The sequence below is a fragment of the Schistocerca nitens genome, chromosome 11, assembly GCF_023898315.1.
Source record: "Schistocerca nitens isolate TAMUIC-IGC-003100 chromosome 11, iqSchNite1.1, whole genome shotgun sequence".
Lineage (NCBI taxonomy): Eukaryota > Metazoa > Arthropoda > Insecta > Orthoptera > Acrididae > Schistocerca > Schistocerca nitens.
In genome coordinates this window covers 27,866,242-27,887,512 of record NC_064624.1, presented here as the reverse complement: position 1 = coordinate 27,887,512, position 21,271 = coordinate 27,866,242, and the positions used below count along the sequence as shown (strand labels likewise).

The following is a 21,271-nucleotide window of genomic DNA, read 5'->3' as shown; positions in this document are numbered from 1 at the left end:
ATTCTTCTTGGACTATGTCACTCAGTCACATTGTACACGTAAAATACACTGCTGGGCTGCACGAGGTAGCCGTGAGGACTTAGGCACCTTGCCACAGTTTGCGCGGCTCCCCCCGTCGGAGGTTTGAGTGCTTCCTCGGGCATGGGTGTGTGTGTTGTCCTTAGCGTCAGTTAGTTTATGTTAGATTAAGTAGTGCATAAGCCTGCGGACCGATGACCTCAGCAGTTTGGTCCCATAGTCCTTACCACAAATTTCGAAAACTTACACTGCTGGAAAAAAAATAGTACACCCTTTTAGACGTTTCCAATTCACTCAAGATTTCCTGCTGCAACAGTGCATATGGAGTACATGAAATGATTACATTTACAGATCAGTAACGTAAGTGGTACTGAGGTACCAGACATGGACCCATGCTGACATGCCCATATTAGTATGTTGTGTAGCCTCCACAGGCGGCAGTGCAGCCGCTGACGCTGGCATGCAGTCGACCATACAGATGGCGAATACTATCCTGGGATATGTCACACCACGCCTGCTTGACCTGTTCACATAGTTCTGTAAGAGTTGTTCGCTGACGAGTCCCACCATACCCTACACCGACTGGAGAAAACTCCAGAGATCGTGTTGGCCAGGGAAGTTGCTGCACATCTTGCAGAGCATGTTGAGTGTGAGCGGCACGGTGTGTGTGAGAATTATTCTGTTGAAGCTAAACATCGCCTTCCTGTTGCAAGAACAGCAAAGGAATGGGTGTAACAACATGCTGCATGTACCAGCTGCTTGTTAGCATCCCCTCCATAATCACCAAAGGTGAATGAGAGTTGTAGGTTAATACAGACCATTAGATCTGGGGTGGAACCAGCGTGTCTTGGACTAATGCACTCTATGAGACAGCACTCAGCAGGTCTATGCTGAATGTGCAAACGACCATCAGTTGTGTGCTGGCTGAATCTGATTTCATCGGTAAAGACCACGGCACAGCATTCCATCTCCAAAGCGATTACCTGCCTTTAAATATTTCATGAGGAGTAAGAGATGGTCTTGTATAACAGCTGTTATCACATCTTGCAGTGCCATATTCATGTTGCTTTTCATGTGTTAAGCCTAGGTTTATAGCTACAAAACTTACCCTCACTTACAATTGGCTTTTTTTTATATTTACTGCACTGTGGGTGCAGCAAAATCTATGTTAGCATGTCCAAATGTAGTCCTTGTCAAGTGTTCCCAGCCATAAAGAGTTACTGAGAGGGTGAAATTTCTATTATAAATAAATTGGTAGAATTACCTAATGTCAGAATTACCTTATGTTAAGATAACACACATACTTATGACTAGTTGAATGATGGTCTTTAACACAATTAATGGCAGTGCCTCAATTAGATGATTCAAATGGCTCTAAGCACTATGGGACTTAACATCTGAAGTCATCAGTCCCATAGACTTAGAATTACTTAAACCTAACTAACCTAAGGACATCACACACATCCATGCGTGTGCCTCAATTAGAGTGTGCCCTAGAAGGAAAGACAAACTTTTACTACTCACCAAAGAGTCGATGGATTGTCTGTAAGCAGTAGAAAAGTGTCCATTAACCATTTTTTCCCCACTGGATATTCATATTTTAGTATTACATCCTTGCAAAATATAGCGAGACCTATAGCAAACAGAAGTTCCTTGTATGTGCAACGTTTCTGATGACTGTGATATCCAAGTGCTATTCCAGTGTAGAATGACCTTAAAGATGTATGTATGAACTTAGGATTAGTAACATGATAAAAAAATATATATCGGGCAAGGTGTTGGGTATGAACGACATAAAGTGGCGGCGTGGTAAATTAATACTGAGACGTGAAGGAATTACAGTGAAAATTTATCTGGAGCTCGAAGCCATGTCTCCTGCTTATTAGGCAGATGCTCAAACGACTCAGCCATTCACACACAGTGGTCATAGTGACTACCACGTTTCCCACCAGACCTAATTTCTCATCTTATTCACACACTACTAATGTAATGCTTCTTGCCTTTATCCTCATTACTTGTGGCATTTCGACAATTGTAAAATTAATACTGTCGTGTGATTCTGGAGCGCTGGAATAACAAATATCCTGTATCCATATATGTGTCAGCACCACCTCTTAACATATACCTATAAACTAACGAAGAAACACTGTACAACAGCAGTACGTGATACAGTCAGTCAGCTGTATATTAGCGCATTTCGCAAGGTACTGCAGTCCTCTGCAACATACTCGAGAAACCAAATTCCTGCAGCACGAATTGGTGCTCAGCAGCATTTGCGCTGTCACAGCCCACAAGTATTTTTCGTTAAGAAGCACACACAGCTGCATCACCCAATGCATGGGAAATGCGAACTCAGTGTCCAGCACTCAATTATTGTAAAATAAAGACGTTATGTTATTTTCTACATGCTCACCTACGACCTATTGCTATACACAGTAAACAAGTAGTCTGCATATAAATGTATGTGCTCATATTCCTGGTGTTAGGTCGGTATCCTCACGATCTGGCCAGAACATCAAGAAACTGTGCTTCTTCCAAATATTAACCCAACACAATACTAACCACGAAAGCCAACGCTTATGCACAAGCTAAAAAAATGCACATGGATTTCAGACAATACCTATACATTAAATACATCTTTATGCTTACTCATAATCACAAGACATCTTCACTGATCACATAAAAACGAGTGTAAACACCAGTATGTTTATAAGGTCTTGCAAGACTTTAAGCTCTTCTAATACTTTGTGCTGTGTTATAATTGTTGTTTATAGTATTGCCAGATGGTACTTTTTCTACAGTAGAGATAGTTTTTGAGGTTCATTTGTCCTTTCACAGGCCATGCTAAGGGTACTAGAAGAAGTGATTTTGTTTGTAGCATTAGCTCTTATACCGATTGAGCATTTACTGCTATATGATGCATCATGAAATATAGGGTTATGGACAGATGGCTGCTACTTTTCCTCTACTTGCTGATGATGAACATAAAACCTATGCCCAAAATGATGAAAGTGAGGGAATTCCTCTCAGCTCCTCTTAATGGGAGAGTTGGTTCAAATGGCTCTGAGCACTATGGGACTCAACTGCTGAGGTCATCAGTCCCCTAGAACTTAGAACTAGTTAAACCTAACTAACCCAAGGACATCACAAACATCCATGCCCGAGGCAGGATTCGAACCTGCGACCGTAGCGGCCCTGCGGTTCCAGACTGCAGCGCCTTTAACCGCACGGCCACTTCGGCCGGCAATGGGAGAGTAACTTCAGTAATCACTACAGATGCATTCCGTCATAAATACTATTTGACTGAGATTCCCTGATGCCATCAACTATGTTAAATGCTGACAACATTACTGGACAACTTGCAGATGTATGCCCACTGTGAGTACTTTCTGTAAAGTTTTGGCTTCGGTGGTTAGTATTGTGTTGGGTTAACGTTTGGGAGAAATACAGTTTGTTGATACTCTGTCTTGATGGTGAAAACACCAAACAAGTACCAACAGTAAGAGAACATACATTTACCCATAGACTACTTGTTCGGATGTCTAGCCATAGTCAAAGTGAGTGTTTACAGAAAATATAATAATGTCCTTATTTATAGTGACTCAGTTTCCTGTTTCACTTACAAATGGGGTCAAGGATAATACGATTGCCCAGATGCCTCTGTATTCAGTGATTTGGGCATGTCCATATTGGCGGTAGGTGGGTGCAGATTGTTATAAAATACAGCAATTAATACACATCCGAAAATTGTCTGCATGTTGAATTAGGCTTCACATTCATTGAGTGATGCTGCTGTGTGTATCCTGTTTTTAGTGAAAAGATATGAGCAGGCTGTGGTAGCACAAATACTGCTGAGCAGTAATTCATGCTGCAGCGACGTGACTTCTTCATTACACTGCAATGGGATGCGGCACCTTGTGAAATGCACTAATTACAGAGCTGATGGCCTGTATGACATCCTGTAACTGTACAGTCTCTTTATGTTAATTTATAAGCATTTGTTAGATCTGGTGCTGACACATACAGGGATGCAGGTACATTATTGTAGTACTTAGAGATAACACGACATATCAGTTTACTACAGAGCTGCTTTCAAGCTTTAGTAGCCAGCACAGCACTCTCATATTTTTTGTTGTTGATGATTTTACTAGTAACAAAGTTTACACATGTGCATTAATGTCATTCCACAAGAATGAATAATGTGCTTATTATAAAAGATGTTTTCCTTACCCATCTGGAAGCACGTCTACAGTGAATAACTCAGGCGGCAGTTTTGCCAGATGAGAGGATATGATGCTGACAGTGTGTGTCCTATAGGTACGTGGAGATGTCATGTGATAGGGCGAATCACAGTCATCAGAAATGTTGTACATATATGAAACTTTTATTGTTGTAGGTATCATGCTACTGTGCAAGGATGTAATATTAACCTATGAATGAAGTATGCCAATCACATTAACATTGTTTCATACCATTCCATTGTTGATTCAGAATTGTGAGCCCATACCTATTCCTTCATTACTGCTTCAGCTAATACAACAATAAATTGTGTTGTTGTATGTCCAAGTGAGTGGCAGAAGTATAAAATAAACAACAAGCTAGGTGAGAAAAAAATTATGACCCATGCAAGAAAATGACCCAAATTCTCAGCTAGCAGCATTTTAAATGCAATGGTGTCAGAGTACAAGGTGTCAGGAGGCTTCACCAGTCATTTAATGAGCCTCACAATAAAATATGCCAAGATTCATTCATTCATCATAACAGGACACAAGAATGTCCGAAGTGTAAAAGACCAAGAATGAGTGCTAGAAACAAATGCAAAATGTCACACTGAACTATTATATACATAAACTTACTTCTGGAAATACAGAATTACTCCAGGTGTGTCAATATACATTTGTTTCCGATTTGGAATTGTGAAATTTAGGGTTCAGTGCCTTGGTAAACAACAGCTAAGGGGTGGGTTACAACCATGCGCAAGAAAAAGGGATTATATGTGTTCTACCTGTGCATGAAAGAAACGGATTCAGTCTCTCAGTCCTACTGATTCACATTACTGATGCCAACTTTCAGAGTGCTAGTAGCTGTCCAGCATACTATTGTTCAAAAAGTTCTGGAGGTTGTGTAATAAAGCACAAAATCCTGAAATAAAAGTGAAAAACACTTCTTTTTATAAGAGTTTTAGCAGTAATATACCTAAATTTAAAGGCACAAAGGCTGCTGATGAATGTTCATAATTTTCTGAGTTACAAGAACACATTCAAGGACACAAAATAGGAGAGGATTTTGCATTAAAACGTAAGTTTACAAAGAACTGCTGGGGTTTTGCAAGTTTAACTTAAGACAATCAGAACAGGCAGAAGTACAGAAGAAGATAATGATGAACCAGCAAATGACAAAGATGCCGCTCAGTCCGATGAAGCAATGTGTTGTACTTCATAATTTGTTCTTTTTCTGCTATTTCAGCAATAGAACATGTTGTGTTCAGTGGATAATATATGAATAACGTGAACTATACTGCCTGGGTAACAATAAAGTCTTAAATGTTTTTGAAATTTTGTTAAAGAGAGAGGTGCTTCTTTATTCCAGGCTATATTACAAAGAATTAATTTCCAATAAGGATGAATGTATCTTAAGTGGGTGCACCATGAATAGCCCGAAGTATTTCGCATGGATAGGTGAAAAACTTCTGAATTTTGTACAAGAAGATTTTTCAGTCCAGTTGTTAGAAATTATAATTTTCATTCACAACATATTTTTAAATATATACTTTATTAATGCAAACTGTGCAGCAAGGGTAGCTGATCTTGACCATTTCTAAGTTGTATTCAGAGAAGCTGTTTCTGCTTTTTTTGTTGCAGTAAGATGCAAATGATTACAAAGTATGTATGTTGCATATGGTAATTACTTTCTTCATTTAACTAATTTATAATTATTTTAAAAATTGGATTATCTCTTAGAGTTCTTGAGAACATTTCATGATTTCCTAAACCTATATGTTTTATCCACTTCAAAACGTATTTATGTCCATGTTAGTTGTTTCCAAAACTAAGCATGTCCTCTTGTACTTTCCAAGTCACCATGTCCAATAAACATCCGCTATTATTTATGAAAAATGAAAATGTATTTTATAGTAGGTGCGCCACATGTGTTTGAAACAGTGTTTGACCCTGAATTTGTTTTATATAGATTTTTAATTTCAGTATAAAGTGATCTAATAGTTTTTTCAGTTTTCCTCTCTTTCAGTTAACAAGAATATGTTCAGGTTTGGAACTTACAGTGTCTTCATAGGAAAGAGGGAAGAGAGATTAGGGTGAAAATTCACATGTACCATGAGACTGTTTCCCCTCACTTGTTATAGAGAAATATCAGGATGGGGAATGGATAGTACTGGTTAAACTAGGCATGCAATTCACAGTGATGTCTAGAGAATACACACAGTTGTAGATACCACTAGTAACAAAATGATGCCAAATATATCTCTATTTTTGTAATCGGACTTTATTATATCATGTACTGCCAGTATGCAAGTAAAGTCACTTTCAAGTAGAAACTCGAGATTTTGGACATTTGCATAATTTATTCATCTTCTTCTCCCGACCACGAGGATGCTGAAAATCATTGAAAATTCTAGCTTCTGCAGAAGGGTGATACATTTTGAACGCCAAGAGAATTTAACGAGACAGCGTTAAACTTCTGCAGGCAGAATTGGTCATACATGAATAAAGTGTGTTACGTTTCTGCTTCAATGTGATCTATTTAGGCCTGTATGATACGTCTATTGTAATGCTATTGCGCCATGCTGATTTTGCTTATGGGGATTCTTTCTGATTTCCACATGCAGGTAAAATCGTCTATCATACAACTCAGAGCACTGAAACATTATATCTCTCCCCCTCCCTTCTTCTCTCTCTCTCCGTTAAAATCTTCTCACAAGATGTAAGAGTAATGCAGCTTTCAGTTATTAAATATTGTTACTGATTTGCTTTACTTCATCTGCTATGGCCACTGCTTGTGAATGCAGTGTGTCATTACTGCCATACAATTTAATAAATTCCCATAGCAGCATTAAAAAATTAGGAAGTTACTTGTTCCATTCTTGAAACCTTTGGACACTTTTAGAGCACTGTCCTCAATGACAATATTAAATACATAAAAGTTATCTCAATGTTGACAGCTCTCACTATCATTTAGTGTACTGCATTAGTTTAATGACAGTCATCTTGGCTTTTCTCACATAGTATGAACAATTAGTCTCCAGGTAGAAAGCTCTGTAGTCCATATCCCTTCATAGTACTGGAACTAACAGTTTCTAGACTGCCAATCACTTTCTTGACGATTATTTAATGATGGCCACTGATTTTTTTTCACTTTGCTTATTTAGTGCTGATAATGGCAGACAGAAAAAATACAAGGGTGTTGTTTACATTTCCTTGAAATGTCACACTTCCTTGTGTAAAACTATCTCATTAGATCTTGCCTCATCTCGTTGTTTGCAGCTTAGTATTGCAGTAAATCTCACTTTTCACTAATAATGCAACATATGTTTTCAGTGCATAAAATATTTATCTCTGTGGTTTAAATGACTGGAATCATCCCTCCACTACTTTTTGTCCATTTAATTTTCTCTTTTTCTTCCACAACTTACGAGTTGTTGTGGGTGTCGTTTTTCTCTGTGTGGTATTACTCGAACAGAATAAATTTCCAGGACTTCCCAGAAAGAAAATAGTATCTGAAATACTTTATTAACATTTAGGATAAAGGTAACTGCATCTACAGACAGATTTATTTATCCTCCTCAAGAAGCTGGTTGTACATTGATAACACACACACACACACGCACACACACACACACACACACACACACACACACGCACACACAATTGGCAATCCCCATTAAGCATGTGCTAAAACCATAGCAACTGGACAGTCCTTTTCCAGTCCTCTGTGGATACATCTGATAGCCTGTTTTGAGACTCCAGTCCCATAGTGAACACGTCGGAGCCCGTGTAGTGAGGACTACACACAAAGCTTCATATCTGAAGTATTGGTCGATCGTTGACAGCATTAAATTCCCTTTTGTTCTGCAGAGTCACTGAGTCGGTATATCTGTGAATTTGGGAGTCAGATGTGTGCGATGGACAGTGGGTGACATCAGGCACTTGGCAGCTAGTGATAGACTCCTGACATTTCGGTGTGGCTATCAGCCTCTTGACGCTTTACCACACCTGGCACTTCTGTTTCGGGTTCATGTGGCAGCCAAGTGGACACTCGAAGTCCTTGGCAAACTCAGGCTGGTTGCTGAATGGGGCCAGTATGCGAAAGCGGCTCGGTGGGTGAACGTCAGTCAAGATGCTCTGGCGCATCTGCTCAACACGGTACCTGTGAATGAAATGGAGCAGAAACAGCCATTTTTATTTCTTGGTGCTTACTTGCTCAAATGAGGACTAAAAACTAACACTCTTCAACTGAGAGAACTGAGAGAATTTAAATACTGGCAGTAAAATTTTAAAAAAAGGTATGATAGCAGTTTTTAAGTAACAGGATTTTATCTCTCACTTTTATTATAAAGATCATCACAGAATTAAATTTATTCATATATAAATAATTTTACAAATTGGCGGATCATCATAACAACACAAATAATTAACTTGTCCACAAGCTTGCACATGCTACACATGTGAAACACATACACAATGTGATCAAAAGTATGCAGACACCCTCAGAAACATACGTTTTTCATATTAGGTGCATTGTGCTGCGACCTACTGCCATGTATTCCATATCAGCGACCTCAGTAGTCATTAGACATTGTGAGAGAGTAGAATGGGGCGCACTGCAGAACTCATGGACTTCGAACGTGGTCAGGTGATTGGGTGTCACTGGTGTCCACACTCCTAAACATCCCTAGGTCCACTGTTTCCAATGTAATAGTGAGTTGGAAACGTGGAGGAACACATACAGCACAAAAGTGTACAGGCCGACCTTGTCTGTGGACTGACAGAGACCGCCGACAGTTGAAGAAGGTTGTCACACAGGAATACCAAACTGCATCAGGATCCACTGCATGTACTATAACGGTTAGGCTGGCGGTGAGAAAACTTGGATTTCGTGGTTGAGTGGCAGCTCATAAGCCACACATCACGCCGGTAAATGCCAAACGAAGCCCCACTTGGTGTAAGGAGCGTAAACATTGGATGATTCAACAGTGGAAAAACGTTGTGGAGTGACGAATCACGGTATAGAATGTGGTGATGCGATGGCAGTGTTTGGATATGGCGAATGCCCGATGAACGTCATCTGCCAGCGTGTGTAGTGCCAAGAGTAAAATTCGGAGTCGGTGGTGTTGTGGTGTGGTCGTGTTTTTCATGAAGGAGGCTTGCACCCCTTGTTGTGGCACCATCACAGCACAGGCCTACATTGATGTTTTAAGCACCTTCCCACTGTTGAAGAGCAATTCGGGGATGGCGACTGCATCATCCATCACGATCGGGCACCTGTTCATAATGCACGGCCTGTGGTGGATTGGTTACATGACAATAACATCTCTGTAATGGACTGGCCTGCACAGAGTCCTGACGTGAATCCTATAGAATACCTTTTGGATGTTTTGGAACGCCGAGTTCGTGCCAGGCCTCACCGAAGTGCAGCACTCTGTGAATATTGGGCTGCCATTCCCCAAGAAACCTTCTACTGCCTGATTGAACGTATGCCTGCGAGAGTGGAAGCTGTCATCAAGGCTAAGGGTGGGTCATCACCATATTGAACCAGCATTACGAATGGAAGGCGCCACAAACCTGTAAGTCATTTTCCGCCAGGTGTCTGGATACTCTTGACCACATAGTGTACATGCAACACACATGCATTAACACCTACGGACTGACTATAAAAAAATACATGTGCACAAACACACATATACACTGCTAAACGTACGCGAATACATGCATATATACACATATTCATACACATAGACAAACACACAGTGCACAGATGCACTCACACTGTGTAAATGGACATAATCATACATATGAACTGCAACATACATACATACTGTAGAAACACATAAACCACACAATCATATATGTGTTTCTTTGTTCTTCAAATTGAAAACTGGTTTGATGCAGCTCTCTATCTCAGTCTATCCAGTGGAAACTTCTACACCTCTGCATAAGTAATGCTGCCTACATCCTTATGACCCTGCTTACTATTTTCGATCATTGGCCTCCTTGCTACATTTGGATTTGTAAGTACCTCACGGACTTCACAACATGACAGTGGAAAATCTACAAGATGTACAGAAAAATGACCAACATTAATCGACAGAGCATCTCTTGAAGCATCGTTATGGAGGAGTTGCACTTTGGAGGGAAGCTTGTCACAAGATGTAGATAAGGAGTCTGCTCAATATTGCTGCACTGAATTAGTTCACAAATGCAGATAGGAAACCCACTGAACAAATTTTGGAAGCAGGCTACTGTTGTGCCATTGTAGGCAGTTTGTGTCAGTGAGTTCAGTGAATTTCAGGCATGTAATGATGTTCACCATGACACGAATTGTCTCCATACTGAGAACCCGCAGTGTGAATTAAAAAAACTGGAGAGATGCTCTATCCATTGACGTGTCTCAGTTTTCTGTATGCCCTGCAGTTTTGAAGCAGTTGTCTTCTGAAATCCTGAAAGAAGTTATGAAGAAATATCTGTTGTATAACCACACTCTTCAAACTATAATGAAGTGCGTGGCAGTGGGTACACACTTATTGGACCTTGTATTATAGTTTCATCCCATTCCATTCACGTATGGAGTATGGTTAAAATGACTGCTTAAACTCTATGCATATTGTAAATAGTTTAATCTTGTCTTTTGTGTCGTTATACGAGCAACATGTAGGAGGTTGTAGTATATTTCTAGATTCATCAGTTAAAATTGCTTCTTTACTTATTACTATTGTGAATTACTGTTACTTTAGTCATAGGATACTATGAACTCTTGTTTTATGAGATTGTTTTCTAAACGTTTGAAGCAAGTGGTAAATCTTTGCATTGCTTTGATATCCTATCAAGACCTGACGAATATTTATGCAGTTTGTAGACAGTACTACAGCTAAAGGTGTTATCTGTGAAAAGTGTGAGGTTACTACTAATAATGTCTGACATGTCATTAATATACAACATCAACAGCAAGGATTCCAACATAAATTCCTTAAGCATTCCCCAAGTTACTTCTACATCTGTTGATTACGCCCCATCCCAGATAATTTGTTCCATCTTTACTACCTAGTGAAGCCGCTTCAGCCATTTGCAGTGACTCCATTTTCAATTGCTATGAATTGCCAGTACTGTTGCACTAACACAGAAATAGAATGCACTGAGTGAGTGCCAGGGATGGGACCCCTCTACTGACTTCGAGCACCAGGCCTGTGCGACGGACACCCAGAACATCTGCCGTGGAGAGAGGCTGGGCAGCGCGGGCAGCCTCAGTTCTGGCTGGCCGGTGCGGCGCTCCAGGGCGAGGTAGGCGCGGTACGCCTCCTTGATGCCGCCATTGTCTGCGATGTTCTCCCCCTGTGTGATGAGCCCATTCAGCTGCAACATGAGACACCGCTATCAATCACCGTCACACACCACCATCATTTGCTTCTGCTTGTAGTCTTCTGCTGGTTACCTATGTACATGATTGCGAAAACAGAGTGAAATGAAGGAAAGTGCATGTTCCGTTGTATCCAATAGCATATGTATTGAAGAACACGTTTTTACTGAGCTAAATTGTACAGAATTACAGAAAGTATAGTGGCCAAATTACGTGGGATTCGTAAAGTAAAATGCCTGAGATGTGAAGTACCCTCATCAGAATGGCGATCAGCCAAATGAGAACACTGAAATGTCCCAGATAAGATGCGTCTTCACAAGCATGTTTCGTATTCAAATGAATCAGAAAAATTATCATGTGACACCCACTTTCGCCGGTGGCTGTGGCCGAGTGGTTCTAGATGCTTCAGTCCAGAATAGCGCTACTGCTACAGTCGCAGGTTCGAATGCTGCCTCGGGCATGGATGTGTGTGATGTCCTTAGGTTAGTTAGGTTTAAGTAGTTCTAAGTCTAGGGGACTGATGACCTCAGATGTTAAGTCCCATAGTGCTTAGAGCCATTTGAGCCATCCACTTTCACAGAAATGATTAGTCGAGTGGGGCAGTCAGATAAGATGCATCCTGACTGGCACGGTGATAAGTGATGTGGGACCACTCAAAAGTATTAGGTATCGTGCACCTGCAGTTGAATAGTAACTAGAAAAATGGGGCAGTCAACTATTTCAAATGCTACGCATCTGCATCTGCTTGCTGACTGGTCAAGTAGGCCAAATAAGGTGTCTCTTCATCAGAGTGGTAATGAATGAAATGGGCCAGTTGACTGCCGCACAGAGTGGCCACGTGGTTCGAGGCGCCATTTCACGGATTGCCCCCCCCCCCCCCACTGAAGGTTTGAGTCCTCTCTCGGGCATTGGTGTGTGTGTGTGTGTGTTGTTCTTAAAATAAGTTAGCTTAGGTAATGTGTAAGTCTAGCGACAAGTGACCTCAGTAGTTTGGTCCCTTAGGAATTCACACACATCTGAACATTTTTTGACCCGTCCACTATAGTGTCTGAAATCCATCTTCACTTAAATAATTAGTGAAATGGGAGAATTCAGTATGGGAGGTGCATTGCATCAGAATGGTAGTTAGCAAATTGGCCTACAGCTGTCACGTTAGATGTGCACCTTCAGAATGTGATTAGTCAAATTAGCTGTATGATGTGAATCTTCATCCAGATTGTGATTACTGAAACAGGAGAAACTAAGGCTTATCGTGTTCAAGAATGGGACCAGTATGGCTACTGTTTTCTTTAAAGAGGAGGGTGAGCAATATTTTCAGAGAAGGAGGCGCTAGGCCAGACCAGCAGGTTTACTCACGTGCATGCCTGTCTGCTTATCAGTGAGATTCCCGTACTGTGAGATGATGCAGCGTGCCTTCTTAAGAAACTTGTCACGAGTCACAGGGTCCCACCAGTCCACCACGTTACCATCCTTGTCATACCGACGACCCTGAAGATGGTTGAAACATTAAAGCCGTGTTAAAAATACTTATAATATAGCAATTTTTTCTAGATTCTTAGCCATCTACATTGTTTCGCCCTCCTTCCCAGTTCCATTCCTGAATGGTGCGTGGGAGGAACAGTTGGCAAGCCTTCATATGAGTTGCAGTCTTGCAATTTTTCTTTGATGGTTTTACTGCCAGTTATGCATAGGATGAAGGGACATATTGGTTGACCCTTATAGGAACATACGGTCGTGGTAATCTTGCACAAATCCCACTGGTACTGGATGAGCATCTTTGTGATGTCTTCCTACTTCCTAAACAAATCTGTGACAAAATTCACTGCTTTTCTTTGTATCTTTTCCATTGCCTCTAACTATCTTGTCTGGGACAGGTTCTAGAATGAGAAGCAACGCTAAAGCATTGATCAAACTAAGGTTTGAATAACTGTCTTTATGGATGGACTACATTGCATGTGGCCTTCTTCCAATATCTCCAAGTGTCATCCATTGTGGAGTAGCACTAGGAATAACTTCTTTGATTAATAGTCAAAATGTTTGGGATCCGATTTTGGGTTGCCCTCCCTCCCACACTGATTAAATTTTTAACAAAAGTCTTGTACAATAACAGTTGAAGGCTGCCAACAGCTTTGTTAAAGAGTGCTGAGGAATGGACAGAGTCCCAAGCTACCCTCTTGTACTTGGAGTGGGAAACTGGTACCAAAACACAGAAGAATCTCTACTATAAATCAATTCAAATTATATGAGAGACTAATATTAGAAAGACTGCTACCACTCACAGAATAAAAACTCATAGCTCAACAAGCAGGTTTCAGACCTTGAAAGGACGACACAAGCCAGATTTTACACCTCACAGAATGCATTGAGGAAGAATATCAAAATAAATTAAGCACAAGAGTTGCTCTGATGGATCTGTCTGCTGATTACCATAGGATTTTGCTAACCAAGCTGTTCTACAATTCCAAAAATCAGCATTTTATTCAAGTTATTTAGTCAGTTCTCGAGTTGATCAAGAGAAAGGTAGACATAGAAATCAATGTAGTTATACGCCTTGGGAAAATGAGCTGGAACCAATTTTATTTGATTTGTACAAAAAATACCAACTAATTCCCAGTAATTAAAATTATTTCAATAAAACAGTCTAGGTTGAAGTAAATTTAACGTAATTCTATCCATTGCTGCTTTCTTAAAGACGATGTTCCCAAAAAATTTTAATCCTCAGTAAGATTTAGCATTCCCTCCCTATGCATATGATCATGTTCTTCCTGCACAGGATAAAAATGTTTAGCCTGTTGCTGAGAACCTAACACTGACCTTCTCTATCACATCAATTTGTTACAAACAAAATTCATTCAGACTAAATGTTTTAAAAGTATGTGCATTTTATTCAAGATCTAGATTGACAATATAGGTACTCATAATATATTGGAAGGGCAGTTGGAACACACAGACACTCCTAAATATGTAGGAGTATTAGTGGCAAAGCAATGAGGTTCCTCGGAGAAATAGTACATTGGACGTGGTCATTGATCATGAACACACGTTATCCTCAATTACCTAAATCAAGTCAAAAATCATGTAGCCATCATGCAACCATGTTGGATATGTTCAAAAGATCCAAATGACCCGAATTGTGTAAATGAAATAGCCAATAAGTATGTGTCCCCAGAGCTGCCATCTTGGCCTTACTAAAAGTATTCAGACGATCTGAATGGTGTAAATGAAAGAAATGATCAGTATGTACCCTGGTGATATTTGTGCATGATTGTTTAAAACTCACAGTGTGAAGTGGACGTGTAGTGAACAGGGGCATGCTTTGTCATTAGAACCACAGTTTTTTCAAGACACTAAATATTTAAAAAGTAAATGCATTTTATCTAACAAAGGGAGATCACAACACTGGGTTCATAGATTTACTTCAAGCTTTGTGCATCTGTAGCAGGCCATTAAAACAACATCGTGTGCAAGTAGTAATGTGCACTGCTCTGGCAATTCTGAGAACATTGCAAGAGAAGTTTTAAGATTGTATTATGTAACTGATGTATATGTGCCACCTGGTAGAGTTCATGGTGCTGGCACGGTAACTCAGTGTGTTCAGTCAGAGAGTAGGCTGCCCCCTGCAATAAACAAAACTGAGTGATTGAGCTTCACTAGGTGTCATGGGACGTCTGTAACAAACAAATACAATGAACATGAAGAAAAAAAATGAAATTAAAAAAAAGTGGTTAGCATTTGAGCTCTATAAGATGAGCCTGTGTGAGGTGACAGTTCGATTCATCCTCAAACTTAAATTTTAATTTAGATTTTTTCGTCACTGGTCATATTATTTAATATATATGTCATTTGAGAGGTAATATAATTTTTAAAAAGCCACGTGTATTTGCATGAAGTTTTTGTGAATATAATGTTTTCTACTACTTACCATTTTTCGTTAAATTGAATTATTAGAAGAAACATATTTTTAACTATCGACAAGTAAATGAAATGCATTGAGTTTTCCTGAAAATGTATGCCTGTCATGATTTGTGAAGTCCAATATACACTCAATCTAGTAAGGTAACTGGAACTACTTTGCACATTGTTACTTCGAGGAGTGGACACGAAGCCAGGTCTCATTTGGCAGTTAACCTGCGTAGTGGTGAGACATTGCTAATGTAGCAACAACGAATAGTGAAGCTGCAAATTTTTTGAATATCATGGAACTTAAACTGGAACTTCAAACATAAATGTTTCAGTGGGAGTCCACATGTCACCTCATACACGTTTGTCTTACGAAGCTACACACTAACCACTTGATCACTATGAACTCTAACAGCCAGCACCTATGCACAGATACATCCATAATATAATTCTCTGAATTGCCAGAGTAGTGCACCTTACTACTTGCACGTTATTTTGTTTTACTGGCCTACTAGAGACGTACTAAGCTTTAAGTAAATCTGTGATCTCAACGTCGTGACCTCTCCTTGTAAGATCTAAACTGGCAATATAGATACTCATAATACACTGAAGAACCAAAGAAACGGATACACCTGCCTAATATCGTGTAGGGCCCCTGTGAGCACGCAGAAGTGCCGCAACACGACATGGCATGGACTAATGTCTGAAGTAGTGCTGGAGGGAATTGACACCATGAATCCTACAGGGTTGTCCATAAATTGCAAGGCATCCCAGACATGCTCAGTAAGGTTCATGTCTGGAGAATTGGTGGCCAGAAAAACGTTCCTGAAGCCACTCTGTAGCAATTCTGGATGTGTGGGGTGTCGCATTGTCCTGCTGGAATTGTCCGAGTCCGTCGGAATGCACAATGGACATGAATGAATGCCGGTAATCAGACTGGATGCTTATGTATGTGTCACCTGTCACAGTCGTATCTACACATATGAGGCGTGTCATATCACTCCAACTGCAAACGCCCCACACCATTACAGAGCGCCGGCCAGTGTGGCCGAGAGGTTCTAGGCGCTTCAGTCTGGAACCGTGCAACCGCTATGGTCGCATGTTCGAATCCTGCCTCGGGCATGGATTTGTGTGAGGTCCTTAGGTTAGTTAGGTTTAAGTAGTTCTAAGTTCTTTGGGACTGATGACCTCAGACGTTAAGTCCTATAATGCTCAGAGCCATTTGAAGCCATTACAGAGCCTCCATCAGCTTGAGCAGTCCCCAGCTGACATGCAGAATGCATGGATACATGAGGTTGTCTCCCTACCCGTACATGTCCATCTGCTCGATACAATTGGAAACGAGTGTCGTCCGACCAGGCAAGATGTTTCCAGTCATCAACAGCCCAATGTCGGTGTTGACCAGCCCAGGTGAGGTGTAAAGCTTTGTGTCATGCAGTCATCAGGGGTTCACGAGTGGTTCCTCAGCTCCTAAAGCCCATATCAATGATGTTTCATTGAATTGTTCACACACTGACACTTGTTGAAGGTCCAGCATTGAAATCTGCAGCAACTTGCAGAAGGGCTGCACTTCTATTAAACTGAACAATTTTCTTCAGTCGTTGTTGGTCCCATTCTTGCAGGACTTTTTTCTTGTCACAGCGAGGTCGGATATTTGATGTTTTACTGGATTCCTGATATTCACAGTACACCAGTGAAATGGTTGTGCAGGAAAATTCACACTTCATGTTTACCTCGATGATGCTGTCTCCCATTGCTTGTGTGTCGTCTACAACACCACGTTCAAACTCACTTAGTCTTGATAAGCTGCCATTGTAGCAGAAGTAACCGATCTAACGACTGCTCCAGACACTTCTTGTCTTATATAGTGGTTTCCGATGGCAGTGCGGTATTCTGCCTGTTTACATGTCTCTGTATTTGAATTTGTATGCCTTTACCAGTTTCTTTGGTGCTTCCTTGTATACTGGGAGGGCAGCTGGGCACACAGACAGTCATAAATATTTAGGAGTATTAGTAGAAAGGCAATGGGGTTTCTGGGAAATATATGACATCATGAATGCATGAGCACACATGTACACAAACACACATACAAACACACACACACACACACACACACACACACACACAGAGACACACACACACACACATTTAGACCTGTAGACCTCCGTGTCGAATTCCAGTATATTACCAGCATTTAAACCAAAGAATTCTCTCACAGCCCTGTAATGCAGCGATTATTAGAATGTAAGAGGCAATCAGCATCCTGTTCTCTGCACCCACCCCCACTATTGGCAATGAGCATAGGTATATCTTTGTACTACACTTGGTGCAAGGCGTAATGGACTCCCAAGTTAAATATTTACAAATCTAAATTGACTGTATTGTTGTTCTATAATTGTACAAAAGACATGTTAGCTAAAATATTACTCTGAACAGGCAAGTTAGTGATAGTTGACAGTTCTTCCTAAGACTATATGAGGCTACGTGACTGGCGGCACAAAAAAAATACTTTCACTACCTGACAAAGCACTATTTTGGGGAGAGGTGGGAAGATAAAGCATCATGTTCTAAACCAGAGAAACATAACTGGTGCTTTTGACTGGCTAATATAGCCTTTTTCTTATGATTTATATCTTGGGATTACCTGTTTTTATTTTCCATGATGTAAAAAAGCGAACTTTTGTGGAAGGCTGCAACATTAGTTATTGGAACTGTGGTACCAACTGACTCTAAAAAAGCTTACATACAGGATTTCCACAAGCAATTACTAAATAATAGGACATTTATCCATCGGTGTCTCATTTGTGACACTTTAGCGCAACAAGGTATACTAAAATCGGCTCATTTTGATGAGATCTTTAATGCAGTGTATTTCTTAAACTGCATAATTTCCTAATACACAAGTATTACACAAAAATCCGCCAAATATCTTTGTAAACACTGTTCTATTTGCTTCTGTCATATGCTGTCACACAGTGAAAGTTACATGACACTTTGACGAAATAACATAATGAACAGTAGTTTTAACATCTGAATTTAATACACATACAGTGACACAGGGACAGGTTGTTACACCACAGCAAGTAGCATCAAAGAGGTTGTAGCGAGTTATCCCCGCCCCATGTAATTCCACTGCATATTCGATTACAGACAGCATGAAACAAGTAACGCCAATGAAACTGTAATGAACTGCCTCATATGTCACAAACTTATTGATTTTATTATACAAAGCATCTCTGTTACCATTTATGAGAAACTTTTGCATATTTCTTGGCTAAAGAATATACTGTTACCTGTAAACTATATGGAAATCGTTAACACAGATACCAATAGGACAACTAGTCTTATATGAAATCTGTAGAAACATATTTTTGCCAATCCAGGACCTCATTCTCTACAATGCTGTCAAATATAGGTATTGTCGGAATGGGATTGGTTCTCAAGAATAATGTATTTCTCTCGTTTTAAGAAAAATAAGCAATTTATTGGACATACTGAAACCGATCCCTGTTACAGAAATTGCTCCTCTCAGTACTACTAATGCGTTATGTGTATGAAAAGGCAAACTGATAATATCTATGTAATAAAAAAGGCAAACTAGACTATTTGTCAAAAACAATGAATAAAAAGAAGGAATACAGACTGCTTCTGGAAAAAAGAGCAATCCATTCCACATGTGCAAACAAGAGCTACAAATCAGTTTAAACAAAAACCTGAATACAACTGCAAGGAACACAAGCCACCAGCATTTACTGTAAATACTACTGGAATGTGACCATACATTGGAGTACTCGCAGAAATGAATGGATGTTTATTCTACTTGAGGGTAGATGAAAAATGCAATTTGAAAACCTCTCACTTTTTTCACCTGCTTAGAAGGATGGTTACATTGTATCTAAATGTGGTGGTCTGAACATAACTATGGTTAATGACCACTCATTTAACAAACTGTTGAACTTAAATCTCTATAGGCAAGAGTTTCCATCTTACTCGCAAGAGGATATACAGCATCCTAACAGTATTAATATGCAGGAAACAAAAGGCAAAATTAAAATTCCGAAATGCTCTCGGCAAGATGCAGTGTTACACAGAATGTACGTAAGCGCAAAGTCTTGCGTTCTGTGGGTTCTGGTACAAGGCAGCCATCGCTGTGGATGCTGTGCCCTCCATAATCAGACCCTGTATGTTGCTGTAACAGTTTGACCGAAATAAGACAAATCTGTGACCACCAACAGAAAATTAAGAGGTGGGATTAACATAGTTTATTTTTTTACAAACCTCGGACTATTTTCATCTCCAAGTGTGCCTAACCACTAAGTTACAACAGTAGTGCAGATAAGCAAGCGATGCTTGTTCTGTACTGTTATAATGGAAATTTTTATGTGTATATTACACACAAGTTTTATCATCAGAGTATGATACAAAGATCGTAGTACTGCGCTCGACAGGTGCACTGTAACTTGCAGGTCAGATCAGTGCGAAGAATAAGTCACTCATGTGTGCCTTGTACTATTACAGAAGAAATATTTATATACTTCAATAAATAATACAATTCTAAGTTCTTTTTGTTCTAAGTTCGAATTTCGTTCATGGTCAGAAATGAGGCTTTTCTCTGTCTTGAACCTTGTTCATCATTCTCTCTTTCACAGGAGCAGAGCTAGGCAGTTTTTTTTTCCAAGCTGACACACTGCATTTGGCACCCCAGAGGGTGCAGGAGCCTCCATGCTGCGACCAAGCAGATCATCGCGTGCCCTCACCTCCCGTTTGTGCACCTGAGACTTCCTCCAACCCCATGAACAAAAAATTAATAGTGTAAGGACTGGCGATCTTGGTGGCCAGTTAATTGTACTACGATGATCAATCTAGCGATTAGGGTAAGAGCGGTTGAGATGTTACCGCATATGACTGGTAAAATGTGGAGGGGTCCCATCAACGTGGAAGTACACTAAAAATCTGTGCGAAGGAACACTCTTAGTGTTCAAGAAACCAATTTTCCAAAAAAATGCAACTAATTCTGTCGTGTTATTTGCTCTGGGCTTTTATACATGTTTCCAATCCTACCTCACCGTTTCCACAGTTGTGGTGGATTTTCCTGACAACATCGATAATTATTATGTGAAGTGTTGATTCCATGCAATTTAAACGTGGCTTCATCAGTATTAATGGGAGCAAATGACAATTGTCACTTAACCAATACAAAATACAGGTTATGTGGTCCTGTCGCCACTGTGAAGACTGTAGACACTCTGTACGTGAAATGGGTGCAAGTGTTCCGCATGTAATGTCCGCCGTAAATGTATTTGTCGGACACTAATACCTCCAGAAAGTCTCCTTGGCTGGTAGCAGGATTACACTGCGGCAATTCAGCAATGTGTTGCTGTTCCTGCACCGGTTGTTGAACTGCGAGTTCACAAGGAAAACAAGAACTTACACCTGCTAATCATACGGTGTTGAAAACTCTACTAAAGACTCTACAATCAGGGACTCGACGTATCGGATAGAGCTGATGGTACCATATCACACACCAAATATGCCTGTTCCTCATTTGGGTAGATGTGCTGCGTTTTATCCAGCATGTGTAAAACCCAGTTAACCGGTGATTTTCTCTGATACACTTTCAGTCCCTCGCACTACTTCACCCACAACACACCATCGAAAGCTGCGCGTTTTAAGGGCTAGTTTAACAGCAGAAAGACGTACCTAGCAAAGAAGGTGAAAGTGTCGAAATAAGATGGGCTACAATAAAAGGTCAAAGAAGTTGGACAGG

General features: G+C 40.2%; 1 protein-coding gene across 2 annotated transcripts in view; it reads right to left on the bottom strand.

Annotated features, from left to right (window-relative positions):
- Positions 1-6,560: 6,560 nt before the first annotated feature.
- Positions 6,561-21,271, bottom strand: part of LOC126213131 (neprilysin-2-like) — a 284,375-nt gene continuing 269,664 nt past the window's right edge. For both annotated transcript variants that reach the window (XM_049940746.1, XM_049940747.1), the window contains 3 exons: positions 12,961-13,092; positions 11,419-11,600; positions 6,561-8,400 (listed from right to left, as the gene is read on the bottom strand). In XM_049940746.1, the coding sequence (XP_049796703.1) occupies positions 8,238-8,400; positions 11,419-11,600; positions 12,961-13,092 (477 nt within the window). In that variant the 3' untranslated portion in view covers positions 6,561-8,237. The remainder of the gene's footprint in view (positions 8,401-11,418; positions 11,601-12,960; positions 13,093-21,271) is intronic.